This window comes from Zonotrichia albicollis, chromosome 3 (genome assembly GCF_047830755.1).
Source record: "Zonotrichia albicollis isolate bZonAlb1 chromosome 3, bZonAlb1.hap1, whole genome shotgun sequence".
Classification (NCBI taxonomy): domain Eukaryota; kingdom Metazoa; phylum Chordata; class Aves; order Passeriformes; family Passerellidae; genus Zonotrichia; species Zonotrichia albicollis.
Genome location: NC_133821.1, coordinates 58,434,476 through 58,454,488, shown reverse-complemented (window position 1 = coordinate 58,454,488; position 20,013 = coordinate 58,434,476). Strand labels below are relative to the sequence as shown.

Below are 20,013 nucleotides of genomic sequence, written 5' to 3'. Positions count from 1 at the left end.
TATAAATGTCCAACTGCTGTTTCTCACAATAGGAGCCTTCTTTCTAAGTGCCTTCTCTGCCACCGTTTCTTGTATTGTCTGAATGTCTTGTGAGTATCATGAGAGGGAAAAGAAAGCTCCCCTCTGGAGAAGTTTTCCATTTCTTGCATTTTTAGTTTTGCCTGATACAAACTCATGCTTTTGGAAGTGATATTTCTTCTCCTCAAACAACTTCAAAATTTTCAAAATACGGAAAGCAGATTTGCAGCATCCTGAGGGAACTGGTCACGTTAAACAAACACTTGATTGTACACCAGAAGCCTGTGTACTGCATGGCTTTGTGCACTGGACACACCCTGTGGGGTGTCTGGGTGTCATAAGTGCAATGGTGACGTAAAGGGAGGAAACGTGAGCAGAGTTTCAGGAGAGCATCCCAAAAGCCAACCACACTCAGCAGTGCTGCAAGGGAAGCTCTGGTTACCACTCGTGATTGTTCTTCTGGAGTGACCTTTGAGCTGCAGGGCTTATCTTGAATCTTGTCTGATTAGACCTAAGTGCATTCACTGTGTACTGAAACAAGGCATTGATACATTGGTCTCCTTTAAGCTGAAAATAATAGCCCTTTATTTCAGGTTCCTTTATCTGCAGTGAATATTTGCTGTTGTGTCTTTTTGGGGGTTACCATGGTTTGTGTGCAGAACAGAATTGTGCTACCTAGGAAGGTGTGTTTCAGAAACAATGTGAGAACTTAGTAACTACTGTCATTTTTCCAAGCTGACAAAGTTGTTTGCGCTTAAAATAGAGAATTTACAAAGGCCTTCTTTAATTTTATCTAGTTTTTAAAGAATTACTTTCATAAGATTCACCCAAAGTTACTGGATAATCCAGTCAAGGGTTTAATTAGAATTTGAGTGTAATCTGTAAGCAGTAAAATTGTACTTGACTGAAGTACCAATAAAAAAAAAAATTTGCTCACTGTCTTGCCTAGTCCAAACAGCTAGGAAAATCAAAGCAGTTAATAATTATGAAGCATTTAAAAATATTTCCATAACTCTACGAACTCTCATCATTCATCTAATTTCTGGGATGCTAGGCAAACATATAGTGTATGTGCTCTTTCCCCTTCACTGACACTTGTCAGCATATACTTATCATGTCTCATGAAGGCTTTCACTTACACAGCAGATTATTCCAAAAGCATGTCTTAGCAGAGGAGTAATTCCCAACCCACAAGTTGCAGTGATGTGTGGATGGTGCTGCAGGACTGGGACAAGTAGTGATGCTAGTCTTTGTTATGCAAAGAAATGAACCAAAAAGGGGACAATCCAAAATAGGGCTCATGTTCCCTTTCGTTATGGTGTGATAATCAGCATAATAAAACATGTTCAATTGTTAACCTTTCAGACACCATTAAGAGTAGTTTTGGGAAAGGTTAGCTACAGCTGTAGCACAGGGATGTTAAATTCATCACCCTTGGAGTTTTCTAATAATTGAAGCTGAGATTTTGCATTTCATAAGAAGCAAGGCTTCTGAAGGAAAGATTGATAAAGAAATATGGGGACTACGTTCCTCATAGAAAACCTTTTAAAAATGTTACAAAATAGTAAGGTATACTGCACTGTGTGGGGTTTGTATGGGCCTTGAGAGGCCCTTCATTGCTTGCTGAATCAGCAGATGTGACATCCTGCAACTTGGAAAGCTTAACTGAGTCCATGATCGCCCAATACTTACTCCTTCCCAGGGTGATTTGGGGAAAAATGGCCTCCACATTTATGTGCCAGTGCAGAATATCTTAAACATTGCAACCAGTAACAGCAGCAATGTTCATTTGGTCATGAAATGCTCACTGAGAGCAAAGTGCCAGTAGGTTCCCACTAAATATAAGGCAATATAGATTTTCTCCTTTTTTTGCTTTCTGTTTGGCAGTTCTCTTGGAAAGTAGTCTGAAGGGTTGCCTGATGAATAATTTTGCCTCCCTGCTGAAGCAGTTCAAATGCAGTGAAGAAGTACTCTGCACTGAGAAGTGCCATATGCCTCATCTGATTGCTTTTATGTTAGAATTCCTTCTGCTGGAGGAACATGATTGTATCAGCAGCAGGAGTAGCTATATGCTGAGACACTGCTGAGACATCACTGTGGCCATTCCTTGTGCTGAACACAGGTTGCCTGGAATCCAGGTGCAGGCCCTGTGTCAGGGTATGTTTTGTGCCATTGTCTTAATAGAAAAATGATCTTTCCTTAAGTGCTGTTTATGCCCCAGTGTGGGTGAAACTGAGAGCTCCTGACTCTGTTAGCCAGCTTAAAGGCTTGGAAACAGTTTCCTCTGGGCCTGTATTATCACATGCTGCTATATGTGCTATACAGCAAATACTTGTCTAGTGTAATAGTGTGACTCCAGAATGCCCTTTGCTGAAATAGCCCATAGACATCATCCAGGAACAAAATAAGGCTGCATCTGACAGAGTGTGAGACACTGAGTTACTTTTTACTTGTTCTGGTTTCCTGGGGAGGAGAGCGGGGTGCAAGAGTTAGTGTGGGCTGGACACCATTCCCAGTGGCCAGGCTGGATGTTGCTGTTCTATTTTGATTTTTAATGAACATTACCTGTACAGAGGTGATCAGACTGTGCCAGTTGGCCTCAGGCCCCCTGTGGCCCTGTGTTTATTATTCTGCACGTAGATCCTTGACCAGTGGCATGATTTGTTCTGAGTCTGTTTGAAAGATTCATGTTTATATTTGAAATTAAAAGGGTTGATTAATTTCAGCTCTGTGCAACTGGTTGTTATTTGGTTTCTTTTGTTTCTTTTTAAACTGAAGTTTTGCAATCCAAGCATTCATTCCTCCTGCATTATGTCAGCTTGACTTCAAGTTCCCAAACTGTAGTGCAAATTCACTCCTTTAAATTCTTTTTACGGGAGATAGTCAACTAAAGATGAGTATTTGCATTGAGATTACAAGCAGTAAGATCTAGATCATTACCAACATAATAATAATAATAATAGTGTTTCTGGAGTAGTTGTCAATCTGTTGCATTTAACTTCATCTCAAGGGGGAAATGTCACCTTGCCACTTCCCTGAGCTGTGCTGTTTCTTTTCTGAAGAGCTTCTACCTTCCTAGGGGAAGTGAATGCTTCTGACCTAGGGCCTAGAAATTCTTCTCTATGTGACTGTTGGTTTAAGGTAAAAGCATGTTGTTTTGAGAAGTACACAGAAACAAAATGTCAATGTATTGATTCAATTTTTTTCTCAATCTTTGTTTAGGTACTTCCTTTCCCCAGTCAGGTGGTCTACAACAGAGTTGGAAAGTGTGGAAGTCGAACTGTGGTTTTGCTTTTAAGAATTTTATCAGAGAAACATGGATTCAACCTGGTTACATCTGACATACATAACAAAACAAGACTGACCAAAAATGAGCAGGTAAGTTACTCCTGCTTGTCTTAGACCCTGTTTTCTTATTATGTGTATGAAACTGAGAAACAAAGGCACATGTTAGCAGATAATCCTGTTAAAAAGATGCATTGCTACTTTGTCCTGAGTAATCATGCGGAATTCATCGTTCTCTAAGTGACTTCACTTAATAAGAGAAATGGGTGGCAGAGCCATGAACAGCATGATGTGGCAGCTAACCAGAAAAATTAACTTCCAGTGAGACAGCTCTTGAATTTAATCAGCATAGCAGTTAGACTGCCAGCAAGGCAAGAAAGATCAGTACAGTGAAGTTAAGTGCAAGCAGATCTGGGACATGTATTAATGTATCTGCAGCCATTTATCCTATAACCAGGACACCTTATTCAGACCTAGCTTGGGTCTTAAACAGAGCAGGAGTAAATAATAGCCAAAAAGGTCCTTTTTGATGACTTTCTTAATTCACTTGTAGTAATCAGTTGCTTCAAAAATTGTTTCCCAGGGTCATGCTAACCCATGTTTCTATAATATGACATGTCCTTGATCCTATCTCAGCTTTTTGCTTATCTGTCTTTTTCATGTTTTTGCACAACCCACACTGAGGGAAGTGGAAATACCGCATGAAACGTCATAACGCAAACACCCTTTTTCATGTTCCCTTAAAGTTGTAGAAGGATTACTTCTGCAGCTTTGTTTCTGTGACAGATCTGCTTATTTAAATTTTCCTCTCTTCAGGGTACCCACTGTATGTATCACTTCTGTGAGTAGATTGATACAAGTGGTGCAGGAAAACCTCAGACTCCAAGTGCACGTCTGTAGTCGGATGCTGCACACGTTGCCCACTGCTGCTATTTTGAGCTGCTGATCAGGTAAAGGCTGCAATTGCTGCCTGTGTCACTTCTAGAAATAGCAGCCTGCAAACCACAAAAGGATGTGTGCAATGATTAAAATATGGATGTGGGCCTGCCAGTGACATTGTTCTCTGATTGGGGGTCATTTACTTGCAGCCTGTTCATGAGCACAAGTTTGTTATTTTAGATGCAGCAGTTCATTACAAATGAAAATTTAGGAGCTGATATTGCTCCTTCAGGTCCCATCTTCCTCCCCTTCAAGATGTCCACGGAGTCCCACTGCAGCTGACTGACCTAACACTCCATAAGTCAAGTTCAGCCAGAGATGGGGTCCATGGGCAGGGCTGCCATGCCAGCCCAAAACCAACTGCTATGCATGGTTGGATGTGGCACACCACAAACAGGCTGTGGAGGGGGACAGTGTCCCCTCACTGCCCTTGCTTGTGGCCAAGGAAATGCCTGCCCTGCATCTGCTGCAGCATTCCCATGTGTATCCTACGGCAGCCCTGTGCAGCCTGGGAAGGTGGTGATGTGGTCCTATCAGAAAGGAGTCAAACTATCCCGTGCTACTGAGCCTGTCTGCTTAGTTTTTCTGCTGGGATATGGGATTTCTGTGGGTAGGACTGCTCGGGTTTTGTTTGTATCTTTCATCAATTTTCGTTGCTGATTGAGGGACATACCATAAATCCCAAAAATCTTTCAGGTGTTAATAATCGCCAGCTGTCACTGTGATCAGCTTCTTCCTTTCAGTTCTTTTCTGTCTTTCTCTGGTAGGTGGATTTTCCTTTGTTAAAACATGATACAAGATCACTTCTTCACAGTTTTCCATGCTCTTCTCCAGCATGTGGAGATTCCAGAGACCCAGACTTACTTTTCATGCAACCAACACACTGACAAATAATTATCTGCCTTATCTTTTGCACTCCCCAAATGGTTAATTTACTAAATGGCAAATCTGCTGGAAGTATTGCTACAGAGCTGATGATTTACTCTATAGATTTCCCTGCCATAATTTGAGTCTCTTTATTTTTATTTATGGTTTATTTCCATAGTTACAAATAGGCTCATAGTTTATTGAGTATTTTAGCTGAAAAGTGCCTTTGATCACCAGAGAACATGCTTGGAGACAGTAACTATTCTGTTGTTCAGGGCATTTTTAGTTTTCTTCTCAATTTTTAAGAGCAGAATATGAAAAAATAAATGATGTTTTCCACCTTTAATGTGGTGTAACAGGAGGAAGTTAAGGCAATGAACGATCTGAGGCTCCAGGCATTGGAACAAGAAAAAAGAAAGCTGGGCTGGGCTTCCAGCATGAGCATGGGCTTCTCACTTGAGATGATATGTCTCTCTTCCTTCTGTCATTTCTGGGTCCTGTGTTTGGTTAAAGCCCTGATCCAGCCAAGACTTTTCTGTAAATATTTAGCTTATGCAGTCTGCCGTTGTTAAATAAAGTTAAGCATGTAGGTGTTTTTAATGGCTGTGGGGATTGCACATAATTGGAATCCATATTCTCATTGCCTTTTCCAGTCTGCTTCCTACTAAGAAATTTTCCCAAATTATGTGTGTCTGCCAGCAATTAGAAGTGCAGCCTTTGAACATCTGTGGGCATAAGGGAGTGAGTTCTGGAAACAGATGTATTAATATATGGCTTGCCATTTGCTGTAATATTTTCAAGTAAATTAAATACAGGAAATAACACATAATATTAACCTAATTGATGTGGCTTTAAAATGTCACTCAAACTGTTGCAAAATGAAGTCTTCCCCTGCCCTGACTTTGTCCTCCATTACCATTTTATTGCATTCAGAGAAGTAAGAATGAGTATGCTTATAGGTATAGAAATGCTAGTCACATACAAGAGTAATTGGTAGTTTATCCTTAAATTGTTTCCTTCTACCACCCATCATTATGGCTGTGCAGCCAACTTTATGTGTAATTCCAGTTCAACGCACTAAAAATCCATCACTAATTTTTCTAAAATGCTTTTAAAGACAGAAAATTGGTCATACCAGCTTGGGGAGGTGAAGAAATTCTTGAAACCATTCCAAGCTTTTGAGAGCTGAAAATGAAGATCTAGGCTCATTCCTGGGAGTTGTGAGTTGTTTATGGAAATGAGTACTGAGATGAAAGTGATATACCAAAATTCTTGTAGGTACTTGTGCCTCCTGAGCCCTACATGCCTTCAGTAGAGACTGAAAGCAGTGGAAGAAAGTAAAGGGCTCACAGGGAAGATAGATACAGAGGGGGTTTTTTTGTCCTTTTTGTGTCAATATTAGTGGAGACCATAGTGTGATACAGCAGGCCACATTGCAAAATCCCAGTTGCCTCACCATTATTATATATTTTGACCTCAAATTCTCACACTGAAATACAGCATCTTAAAAAAATACAGTAACATTTTGTCTGTTGTTTGGGTGGGATTGTTACCTGGTTATTTCCTTTTGTTCCCAGTAGAATTTACTTACTGCAAACCTCAGACAGCTAAAGTGGGACTTCCCTGAGTGGTTAGCACAGGGACTGGACTGGCCATCTCCAGAAGAGGGAAAGGCGCCCTGTCTCGAAGGCCAGAGTTGAGGTTTTGTGCAGAAACAATGCTGAGGCTACAGAAAATCCATCCCATCCAGCCCTCTTGGAGTCACTTCACGGTGCCATCTGCTGGAGCTTTATTTGCAATACAGCACCAACCCATCGCAATACTGCTTGCCCATTGCGAGTTAATTTCAAGAGCAAATTAGTGTATTTTTCAGCTATGTTTCACTGAAGCTGCCTAATTCCTGCAGGAGAGCTCTGGACAGCAGTGAGACAGAGAAATAGCTCTTAATCCCAGCAGGTGCAAGCTCCTTTTGTACTTCTCCAAATATTTCTACAGCTTCTCCCTCCAACCATGGATATGTTCTGACTCATCTCTTCCCTAGCAGTGTTTGCCAGGATTGTTTATCTTCTGCTGCTTTTATTTCTTTTCAAACTTAGGATGATATGATCATCTGTACTTGTATGTCATTCTCCTTCATCAGTCATTTCATCCAAAAGCATTTTTTTCTTCAGCCCTCATCCTCTTCTCACTCTTCCTCTCTGTGGGTCGGGTCCTCTACATCTTAGTTTCTTTCATACTTGTTTCATCTTAGAGAAACAAGCATACAAACAAAAAAAAACAACCAAAACCAACCAACCAAACTTATTCTTCTGAGAGACACTGGAGATTTTTCTTGTTGTTGTGTTTTTGGTTTTTTTTTTAACATAATCTTAGAAAGAGGAAGGGCTTACTGTATCCTTCTGAGCAGTACATTTGGGTTGTTAACCTGAAAGCATTTCAGGACAGCATGATGAGAGAGGGAGAGGCCCATGGGAAATATGGCCACAATTTGCATGTGGCCATGAGCCATTACAGTTATATATTTTTCCCTCCTGACATCTGTGTGTCATTTCAGTTGAGCCTTAGTTACCCTTTTGGCAGGGTTTTTAGAAGAATGGATTTTGCTTGTTTGTTCTTCACACTGTAGCTTTATCCACATCTGCTTACAATGCTGCTTAGTTGATCATTAAGTATCTAAATATGAAGGTACTCTAAGTCAAAACAAAATTCTGTTTCTGCTTTAGAGCAAGCTGTTGTCTTTGCTCAAGAGACTGAGTTTGGTAGCAAGAGATCAAAAAAAAAAAAGCCAGGAGGCAGATGCTGTCCTGCACTGTGTGCATCTTTCCAGCCTCCCTTTGCTCCTGAGGCTGAAGTGTCTGTGCTCGTCCAGCAGCAGGCTCATGTGACACTGACATCAGGTGGAATGGAGTGAGAAATGTGGCAGTGCTGTGATGTGAATCTGCTTCCTGATGGCAAATGGGTGCCAGCCCTGGGGACAGCTGGGAGCCTGGGGAAGCTCAAGTGATGCTTTGCAACACTCACATATACCCCCAGCTACGTTTACCTAGCAGTATTCTACTAGAGCCGCCTCTGTTTTTAGATTTAGTGAGATTACTTTGCATGGGTATAGTATCCTTATATCTCCATATTTATACCCTAGTAAGGTTTTTTTTTTTTCATTTATGCCAAGAGGGAATTACCAAGAGGGGATTAGTGATGACCATAGGGGCACAAACAGAGTTTTTGTACGAGATCAGTAACTTCCTTTTGCTGTCTTCGTTCTTTACTTCATGCAGATAGAACAACACAAGTAAAATGCAAATTATAACATCAGTCTTTATACAGTTCTGAGAATTTCACTTCTCCTGTAACTTGTCTCAGGAAAAAAAGAAAAAAAAAAAAAACAAAGCCAGAAAAAGAATCTGTAGCATGTTGACTATCACAGAATTCAGTTGAGACATCTGATACACAGGCTACAGGGTCTTCTATTGTTTGATTCTGCAAGGTGAATGAAGAATATAATTTTTTGTCAGAGTGAGTTACCATTCTAAAGAAATGTCAATATACTGGTTTGCTAGGAAAGCCTTTGTCTCTTCAGAGCATGAAGAAACAATACTCAGTTCCTTTGTGCTAAGTACTGCAAAGCTTCCTGAGCTTTCTAATTCTGATCTGGACAAGCTTTGCCCTTCAGGTTTATGAATTTCTTGCCCAATGCATTTATATTGTACTGAAGAAGCTGTGCAAAGGCCAGTTTATGCTTGAATCAAGCAGTCCAGACTCCAAATATGACCAGCTGAGGAAGGGATGCTATTCCCTTCCTGAATATTTCTTTAAATTCCTTGTGTTAATTTTTTTTAATTGCACATGTTCTCTCCATATTCTCTTGTTTCTCTTTTCCCTTTTGGTGATCTCATCTTACATTCCATTTCTTTGGATTTTTAGCCTTTTTTAGATGTAACACACCTTGCTATACTTTCTCAAACCTAATATGTTGTGATGTATAAGGTCTGTGCCTCAAACACCCTGATGTGCTCAAACCAGTTGGACAGGAAAAGGTCCATCCTGAGAAGATGGACAAGCTGAACTGCTTGCTTCAGTGGTCATCATACATGTATGTGTATAGAATTGTTGAAGACAGAGGGAAAGTAGAGAAAGTGTTTAAGTGTGTGCACTTTTTTCTGGCAGTTAAATGGCTGTAGCTTATGTTGGCTGAAAGAAGGCAGCAGCGTATGTGCACTGGGAAAAAGCAGAGGATGCAAGTGGAGGATGGATAAAAAGCAATAAGATGTGATGTAAATTACAAAAACCATGGCAAAATACCAGTCCATTGAAACTGGACATTAGAAGGGGAAAAAATTTGGCAACTGCTGTCTCTTAAATGTGGTTTGGTATTTGCTATGGCATGGGCAGAATTTTTTACCATGCTCTTTTTGCTGCTAGTAACTCCACATATGCTAGTTACTTTATTTTGACCACACAACAGGCTGGACTACATGTTCTTGCTTATTTTATCTATGTCAACTATAGCATTCCAGTTTTAAGAAATACATTTTTTACTTACTGTCCCCTCACATAGATTAATATGATTCAAATCAGAACGTGCAGTTCACAGACTTGCCTCCTTTTTTATCCAGTGTATGAATTGCTTTCTACTACCCAGTTTGCAAAATCAATAAACCTGTCATTTCAAGTGTGTTTTTGTTCAGTGTCCATAACATAGCATGCATTTGAACACAGAACAGAAAATTGGAAATTAAATCTTAGGAAATTAATAAGAAGGAAGCAAAATTAACTGAAACATTGACTTTCTAGCATGATGCTTCACTAGGTGCTTCCATTTTCCCGTAAATCATAGCTGGAGTTCAGCTCACACAAAATAATTATCATATCTATGGTGTTGTTTACATTATTCTATCTTAATGGCCTGAAAACTCAAATTAATTAATTATGTTTTGGAAAAAAATCACATTATGTGAATGGGCCTGAACTAGAATTTAGCATCATCTTTCTCAAAGTGCCCATTCAGTTTGTAGTCCTAATTTGTTGTAATAGTAAAAGAAATTGCAAGTCCTGATTTCTATATTTAAACAAGCAAATCAATTGGTGTCTTGACTGTGTTGGCAGTGTTTATTGTTACACAAAAATGACCATTGGTTCAGCTCCTGCTTTCTGTTACAGACATTTTGCATTTTTGGCATTGGGGTGAATAGAGCTAGTGTCTTCAGAGGGTAGCAGCCATTTGGAAGGCTCTTGCAGATTTAGACAGTTTAGATTTTTCCTTTAGTTTATGCCTTTGTTTAGACTGATTCCTGTTTCTGGAAGTATTTTGGAAGTACATAAGCTCCATGGTAGCAGAATGGTGTCTGCAGCTCAACCTTTCTTGCTTAGACATAAAATATTCATCATGCTCTCTTGATGACTGTGTTTGGGAGGGATAGTGGGGAAGGAGGTCCTGAGCAGTTCAGACTTGAAAATTATATCATCATCTGTTGTTTGAAAGTTTTATGTTTGTCTCAAATTGTGCATTGATGTAACGTGGAAAATTTGATTTGTTAATTCTTTTTAGATGGAATTGATTAAAAACATAAGCACTGCTGAGCAGCCCTATTTATTCACTAGACATGTTCATTTCCTCAACTTCTCAAGGTAAGGCATTTTTTTGGTGAAAAATCTTTTTCGTTGATTTCTATTAATTTTTTTTTATTGTAATGCATAAAACTTTCCCCTTCTTTTACTCATAAACAATACAGTGAACTTTTTTCCTTCCTTCTAGCACTAGAATTCACATTCTGAAGTTGTTGGGTTTTTCCCCCCACTCTCACTTTTCTGTAGCATAATTATGTACAGTATGTTTGTTAAAAGCCAGAATGCTATTATATGTTTTTGCCTCTTAAAATGATTGTGATTTATAATGTTTCCAGTCAACATGCAAGAGATGGTAACTTAGGACTTTAAACTGTGCACTTGTGTTTTAAAAGTGGCAGAACACTTCTGTTAACATTCATCTGTGTATAGCCAGACACTAAAAGGGGATCTAAATCTGCACTGAGTTCATTAATTTTGTGCCTGGAATAACTCTTTACCAATATAACCAATTTAATTTAGTTCTGACAAAATAGTCCCCATTCCACAGGCTATGGAAGTATTTTTAAACCATGCAAACAGATTACACTCTGTATCATGGGAGTGCTGGTTCTTCTGGCAGATATTTAAAAGTATGCAGCAAGACTCTAGAGACTTTTATAGCACGGAATGTGAGGAAGATTGAATTTGGATGAAACTTCTAAGGAATTTTTGGAAGGACTTGAATGAGTGATGCCAGTTAGCATTTAGCCAGGATGCAGAGGTTAAAGCTGACTGCAGATGCTTATTGCCCGGGCTGTAAATTTAATCTGGAAATTATTTTCAGGAACCATGCTATCTGTGCCACCAGATTGGATTCCTTGCATTTGGGTTTTTTTAAATTCTTTAGAATTATGATTGTACTGCAGATCTTTGCCAAAGCCTGCTTAATTACAGGGCATTTTGTTTGCATGGTAATTAATGTGAGTGCATGGCTTCAGGCTTCTGTAGACAGTGTAGTAAGAAATTATAAAATTGGGGGCAGGGTGTGTTTATTTTTGTTTTCTTGGAAAATAAAATATTTTGAGCAATTGGGAATTGATATTGAACTTAACTATGGGCATGATTTTTTATATGCAAACAAGAGGAGTTAAACAAAATTTTGATCTTCTGTGTTCTCTCTTCTGATTCCTTGAGAGTTCCATTTCTAATGTATTATCTTTAAAAAATAAAAACCATTAGGACTTCACACTTTTAATAAATTATCTCTTTCCTCTTCCAAACTGCAAGATCAAAAGAGTAGCCATATGTGAGGGTCAAAGGGATGTTTCCTGATCAGACTGATTTTACAGAGATGGTATTCAGCATCAGGTAGAAGAGAAAAAGATCAACAGTCTTAACCTCTTGCTCCTCCCTAGGGATCCCATTCTCTGTACCTATGGTACATCCTTGCCACTAAGGTACCACATTTCTTCTGTAGTGTATACATTATGTATCTACAATGTATTTACCTTTTTCTTACAATATAAATCGGCAAAAATATAAAACAGTTACGCAAGATGTATAAAACTATTTGTAGCTTCTCTTTTGGCTCTTGTTGCAAACCTGAAGACCTTTGGGGTTTTTTTTTGAGAGTAGTGAAAAGGCTGATGAGTCTTCTAAATCAGACAGCATTGAATTGCAGCAGTATTGCATAGTAGTGTTCAGCATTTCTTAGTGTTTTCTGATAAATGAAACATTTTTCGTTTCAAAGTTTATTAGCAGTGTAATACTTAACAGTGAAGTGGCATGTTTTATATTTTCTTGGCTATTTAATTCTAGGGTGGGTTTTTTGTAACAGATTTCTTTAGGAAATGGATTGTCAAATACTGCATTTACAGAAATTTCAGGATGTGATTTAAATACACATTTTAAATGTTACAATATTATGAAAGTGCTCTAGTTTTGCTTGATTTCTTTACAATATTTCTTTATAGAAACCTTCCTACCTGTAGTGGTTAGCTGGAGTCAGATTGTCTATGGAATACTTTTCTTCCTATTTGCCCCAGCTTTTCTGCCAGCTCAACATAAAAGTCATACAAAACTCCTCATCCTCCTAGAAGAACGGGGCTCAGAATATTGATGTGGTGTTTTCTGGGTGACAGCTGAAGTCCTCAGACAACAGCTTGGCATGAGCAGCCAGCACAGTGGGGAGCAGGGCAGATGCACAGGGATGGGTTGGGGACAACAGCTGACTCCTGACTGCAGGTTTAGGGCAGGTCTAAATCCATGAAAGGCTCAGCTTGAAGATTAAAGAACCCTATTTTGGTGAAACTTCATGCTCCATTCCAGGAAAAGGCATGAGACTTCCTACGTGCCATTGCAGCAGAGCCATTACTGGATTCTGTGAATTTTTGTAGGAGCAGCCTTTTTGGACATCAGTTCAGTGACTCACTTCTCTTGTTTGGCATTTTATACCTTTGAAACCAAGTTTTTGTTCACAGGAAAGAAACAATTTATTCTCCTTCCTCCTGCATATATTGAGCTGGCAAACAGGTAGGAGTTAGAAGGCATGTTACTTTGCTACTCTTTTGGTTGGTCACATTAGAAACAAAAGAAGTCTCTTCTGCTTGCCTTGCACCTCTCTGCTTGAGTGTTTTCAAGATGTGTAGGGTTTGCATTAAGCCATTTAGAGCATATCACCAAGGTACTAGAGAAGCAGAGAAAATATAAGCAGAGTCGTGAAAAATGTGAATCTGGTTTGCTTTGTCTTAAAATAGAGATGTAGAGTTATTTAAGGTAGAAAAGATCCTTAAGATCAAGTCCAGTTGTTAACACAGGACTGCCAAATCTGCCACTAAGCCATGTCCCTGTGTGCCACATCTACATGTCTTTTAAACACTTCCAGGGATGTGGACTCAATCACTCCCCCAGACAGCTTGTCCCAATGCCTGACAACCTATTCCACAAAAAAAATTTCTGAACATCCAATCTAAATCTCCCCAGTGCAACTTGAGGCTGTTTCCTCTTGCCTGGTCACTTGTTCCTTGGCAGAAGAGATCAATCCCCACCTGGCTACAAACCTCCTTTCAGATAGTTGTAGAGAGCAGTAAGATTTTCCATGAACCTCCTTTTCTCCCAGCTCTCTCAGCAATTTCTCATATGAATTATTGTCTAGACCCTTTACCAGCTCTGTTGCCCTTCTCTGGACACACTCCAGCACCTCAGTGTCCTTCTTGTAGTGAGGGGACCCAAAACTGAGCTGAGGTGTGGCCTCACCTGTGCTGAATAGAGGGGGAGATCAGAGCCCTTGTCCAGCTGACCACACTGTTGCTGATCCAGGCCAGGATGCCACTGGCCTTGGCCACCTGGGCACACACTGGCTCATGTTTGGCAGCTGCTGACCAGCACCCCCAGGTCCTTTTCTACCAAGCAGCTTTCCAGCCACTCTGCCCCCAGCCTGTAGTGCTGCTTGGGGTTGTTGTGACCCAGGGGCAGGACCCAGCACCGGGCCTTGTTGAGCCTTATACAATTGCCCATCAATCCAGGCTGCCCAGAGCCCTCTGCAGAGTCTTCCTACCCTCCATCAGATCAACACTCCTGCCCAACTTGGTGTTGTCTGAAGGTGCACTTGATCCCCTCATCCAGATCATTAGTAAAGCTGGTAACCAGAAGCTGTTAAACAGAACTGGTCCATCCTGAGCCCTGGGTAACACCCCCTGTGACTGTCTGCCAGCTGGATGTAACTCCATTCACCACCATTCCTGGGCTCAGCTGTCCAGTTCTTCACCCAGCAAATTCTGCACCCATCCAAGCTATGAGCAGCCAGTTTGTCCTGGAGGGTGCTGGAGGAAGCTGTCACAGGCTTTGCTGAAGTCCAGGCAGACAACATCCACAGCCTTGCCCCCGTCCACTGAGCAGGTCACCTTGGAGGAGGAGGTCAGCTTGGCTAAGCAGAACCTGCTTTTCACAAACACAGGGTGGCTGGACCTGGTCCCCTGGTTGTCGTGCATGTGCCCTGTGATGGCACACAGGATCATCTGTTCTACAGCCTTCCCTGGCCATGATGTCAATCAGGCTGAGAGTCCTGTGCTTCCCTGGAGTCTCCTTCCAGCCCTTCTTATAGACGGGCTCGTGTTTGCTGACTTCCAGTAACAGGGACCTCCCCACTTATCCAGTACTGTTGGTGAGTGATGCAAAGTGGCTCAGTGAGCACTCCTGCCATCTCCTTCTGTACCCTGGGGTGGATCCCATCTGGCTCAGTAGACCTGTGTGTAGCTAACTGGTGTAACTGCTCACTGACTGTTTCCTCTTGAATTAAGAGGACTTCTTTCTGCTCCCTGTCTTCCAACTTGGGGCTGGATACCCCAAAAATAACTAGTCTTTTATTAAAGCCTGAGGCAAAGAAAGCATTAAATACCTTAGCCTTTTCCTCATCCTTGTTGGTGCTTCTCAGCTTCCCAAACAGTAGTAAAACAAACTTGTTGGTTTTTTTAAAATTGCTGATGTGAATAGCAGCAGTGACAAATCAGTAATTTTCTGCCTTTGTGCCCTGTACCTGCTTATAAACCTGTCAGCACTTAAAGCTCTCTGATTATTCAGACAAACATTTACTTATGATTGTTTCCAAGTGAAAACAAGCAAAAAAAAAAAAAAAAAAAAAGGCTATATCTTCTTTCTTTCCAGAATAAATCTCTAGTGGAAGTGAGCTAAGCCTTCAGTGATGAGTTTGAGTACATGCGTGTTTCTGAAGCCCCATTAGTTTTGCTGTACAAAGTTCTAAAACCGTGAAAATCTCATCCTGACCTGAATGCTTGCCAAGGCCATTTTCCTGTCGTTCTTGAACAGTTTTTAAAGAGTGCCTGTTGGTTCAGCTGAGTAAATTAATCTCCCTTTACTGCATCTTCATCTTCTGATTCAGTACTATCTTTTCTCAATCCAAAGTAGTGTGAAGAGGCAGACAAAAAGATAAATATTAAAAGGAGACATGAAAGCAAAAATTTTTCCAGCTTCAAACAGAAGATAAAAAACTGTCTTGTTCTTCTTTCATGTTAGTGAATTTCTACATAGCCCTTGTCACAGAGAAAGCTTTTATTCAAAGTGTTTTGCAGCTTCTGTTCTCAGTCTGTCCAGTGCAGTGATGGTTAGCTTCAGAAGATGATCCCATGCTTCTGGAGGGTGGCTACTCGACCCAGTTCATTTCAGGACGGTTTCTTTTGTAGAAAGTGGTGCTGGTTTTTTGTGGATTTGAGGATGTTTATTGTCTTTTTCTGACTTGAAGTTTATATATTAATATTACTGGTAAAAACATCCAAAGTGTTAATCAGGAGGAAATATTAAATAATGTCTCTAAGGAGGTAAAGATTTATGTGTTAATATATTTGCTGAGATTCCAGGTGTTGCTGGTAGATCCAGGGAGTACAGTGTGGAAGTGCAGAAGCTGTGAAGAAGCAGAATAACCTGCAGAGAGATAAAAAGCTGTTTCAGAATAGCTGCAGTTTGTTCACTGTGCATTACCATGAGTGCCTGTTGTCATCTACTTAGTCCAAGGAAAAAATATTCAGGAAGAGGCTTCAAATTCGTGGAAAAGCCCCCCTTGATTTCTCAGTAACCTGCTGAATTAACTGTAACAGTCACTGGGCAGTGACTCAAGACACTTGGAGAGTGCTCCAAGTGTCACAGATTTCAGAGAAGCAGGAAGAATGTTTGCAGGAATGCAGAGGCGGGTGGCAAGGCCATGGTTTTGGGTAAGGATGAGTCAGGGATGTGGAGAATTGCACAACATCTCTTTTGGTCAGGGGAAAGGCAGCATGTCCCTCTCCAACATCAAACTCTTCTCTTCAGGGCATGCACTTACAGAGCCCAGTTTGGGCAGAGCAGGGAGCTTGGGCATTCTTTCCTGTCTTGGGGTAAGTGAATGGTGCAGCTGAGTTTGTAAAAATCTAATGACATGCCTTTGTCAGTGGCTGGTGGGTTTTGCTTGAAGGCTGGCTGATCAGGGCAGGGTGAAGTCAGAGAAAGGAGAAGCATTAAAACAACCACCCAGAAAGTGAGACAAACTTTTTCATGTCTCACTGGAGCTATGAATTCTTTGCTTTCTGCAGTAGCTATGGGCCACTGAGAGATAAAGCACCAATTCTACTTAATTTTACAGTTTAATTAGCCCTTATAATTCAGTTCAGTATATCTTACTTGTTCAGAGTCAGGATGAATTATCACCCAGCACTGCTGTGCCAGGAGTCATCCTTTCTGTGCTGTCAGGCTGCTGCCCTCTTCTTCCTTTCAGCTGCAGTTTTTAATATCTTAAGTGTGTATTTAGCATGTGTGCATGTGCTTAAGGGAGGGGACAGCACTTCACTTTCGACATAAGTTTCTAAAGAAATGAAATCCATGCAGCAGTTTCAGGTGTTCTGCCTGTCTTTCCATCCTCTCTCCTCCTGAATTGCTAAATAAGTTCTCAACATGTTGGCCACTTTGAAACCACATTGAGTACGTCACTAGACTTCTGAGACAGCCACACTGCAGGTACATCTGCTGAAGGCAAAGCCATGCAGAACAGAGCTGGTGGGCTTTGTGCTGGGCCACAGCCAGCAGTCACCTCCCTGTGCCCTGCTTGGATGCCAGGCCCTGCTCTGTTGTGTCCTTGCTCGATGTGAGAGCTGTGGGGAGGCAGGTTTGGGGGAGGAGAGAAAGGTCTGTAGGTCTTCTTCTTGGGAAGGAGCTTGCCTTTAGTCCCTAGAATCCACATAAGAAATATTTCCAGTTTTCTGTTTTTCATTAGCAGGGTTCATGTGTAAAGTTCTTGTTTTTCTTGAAACAAGCCTTTATTGGTAGACAGTCTGTATCAACGTTGTTGAGAATTTTTTTTATTACTTTTTTGCACAGATTAAATGGCCAACACTAACTAATAAAAATGAGTAAATTGAGCTGCTGTAGCAGCCAGACAGTGTCACATGCAGCAGTGCTGGTCAGGTTGGCAATTTTCCTTCAACTCTGACCTGAATTTTGACCTATGGGTAGCAATAAATCACATGCTATGTGAAGGCAGGGATGGACAGAGAAATTCTGGATAAGCCCAAAACAAAACTTGATTTCTGAATGTCGCTGAGCTTTTTTTGTTAGTCATTGTTAGTGTTTTTTCTCATTCAGAAGCAGCTTTAAAAATTGTGTTTTAACACAGCACTTTGATATTACACCATTCTCTTGTTCTTGCAAAATGTGTCTATAGCTAACAAACAAAAAGGAGGTAAATCTGGATGAATTAACTATGTCATGTGAATAAGCTTCGTGTTTGAAAGCTGAAGCACACTCTGTGCTGCAGCTTGTGTTTGGAAGCCTTGCATGTTAGTTTGTTGATAATTTGGAAGGGCTGGATGATACATTTACAGTATTTTTTTTTTTTGACAAATAAGCATCTTGCTTTGCAATGACTTAAACTAAGTATGTATGTCTTTGGTCCGTTGATTTGGAAATAGAATTTCCCTTTTTTATAGACTGACTGGAGGTCAGTAAAACCAGAGTGATTCTGTGGTGCTGTTTTCATTGTCTTAGAGTCATGCAATTCTGGTCACGACACCCAGATTCTTTAGTAATTTGAGGAATATTGTTTCTTCTTTTCTTTGGAACAAGTAGTGCCACACAGTGTGTTCATGTTTTGTAGAACATGTCTGTTATGTCTGTTAACCACGCTCCACTAGCATTTGAAAGGAGGGTGTTGAGCAAATGCATGGACCTGGCATAACAAGATGCTAAATGTTCAGGACCCTTTGAGTGTAAATTCAGGTATACTTTGTACAAAGAGCAGTGGTTGGGTCAGCTTGCATCACTGACTTTATACAGCTGTGGGAGGGATTGGGCTCTTTGAATGCCTTCTTGAATCAACATCTTGAAACAATGATTGCAGCCTAAGATTATCTATTAAAGTAATTTTATGTTGTGGGATTTTTTTCTCCTTTAAAAAAAAATACACACTTAGGAAAATGTCATTAAAAATATGGTAGCAAAAAAAAAAAAGTTACCCTCTGGGCAAGCTGTTAAAAGTAGGGAAATGTCAGCTAAACTCGAGCATGGCCTTAACACTGTGTCTTTATGTGTGTTCTTTATAATCTGTACTTTTTGCTAACACATCATGAAACACTTTCTACCATCATGTGAGGTCTGCCTTGTAAACTACACATTTCATGAATGGCCACATGGTGCTGTAATCCCTCCTACATATTTTTTTTTCCTTTTTTATACTACCTTTTTTTAATTATGTGAGTGTGTAATGATGCTTTTTAACTGTGACTTGATGGAAGGTTAAGCACAAATCTCATGTGCAGCTTGACCTTTATGTGATCTAAGCAGGGTTTTTTGGGGGTTTATTTTTTTTTTTTTAAAGCATTGCTTTCTGGTGAATTTTCCACACATTTTAAGCTAATTTAATTTAGAATTTATTCCCCTAGCTTTCCTGTGTTCTTTGCATAATACACTTTTTATCTTTCATTCAGTTCATAATATGATATGTTCAGAATAGAGATTGTTGCTTGAAATCTAGTTACTGAAGGTGGGGTCAGGCATGTCTCCTCAATTATCCTGTTTTTACTGTTTTCAGCTTCCATGCTCACAGTCACACTGCAGATTATCAGTTTTGGGAGTAACTTGATTTAAGAAAGATGATGATTAATCCACAGGGGACCAAAAGAGAATAAGAAGAATGAACAGAGATTTTAAAAATTTACCTAAAATCACAGGAAAAGAAAAACAAATAGAGAAGACAGGGAAAGAGAGGACTGTTATAACACTTCTGATTTTTTCATTTTTAAGTTTAAAAGAGTCTGCAGAGAAAAAGGGGCTATGCAGTTCTTAATGAGTAATGATAACACAAGTGGTGGACTGAAATTGCTATTAAATTCTAGATCAGACATTTCGAAGAAGGTTAGAACAACAAGGGCAGCAAAGCAATAGAATGGATTATACTTCAGGATTTTGAAGCTGGTAGTGGCAGTTGCATAGCTGATCCTGCCTTCAGAAAAAAAGATGGACAGTGACAGTTCTGAATAATTTTGAAGCTTTTTTACCCTTGATGAATAAGTTTAAACCTGAAGCTTCCATCTTTCAGAAAGGAAATGGAAGTCTTGATCACCAGTAAATAGAGATCTGCTAGAGATTCTAAATCACCAGTAATAGAGAATCTGCTGCACTTGATAAATTCTTTCAATAGTGAACTGTTCTCTCAGATAATAAATTGAGTTATTTTTCCTCCTAATTTTTCAGAGAAGTTCAGTTGATTCCTTTTCCTTGGATCTCAGAGTCCATTTGTCCACTATGTAAAGACTCATCAAATTTTTCCCCTGTGTGCTTATGTATAATTTCTTACACACTGTCATGCAGTCATCTCTCAGG

General features: G+C 40.1%; 1 protein-coding gene across 1 annotated transcript in view; it reads left to right on the top strand.

The window, feature by feature from the left end:
* The window catches only part of UST (uronyl 2-sulfotransferase), a 153,155-nt gene that overhangs the window by 68,712 nt on the left and 64,430 nt on the right, over positions 1 to 20,013 (top strand). Inside the window, exons 3-4 of the mRNA XM_074537561.1 lie at positions 3,241 to 3,396; positions 10,655 to 10,734. Of these exons, the coding sequence (XP_074393662.1) occupies positions 3,241 to 3,396; positions 10,655 to 10,734 (236 nt within the window). The remainder of the gene's footprint in view (positions 1 to 3,240; positions 3,397 to 10,654; positions 10,735 to 20,013) is intronic.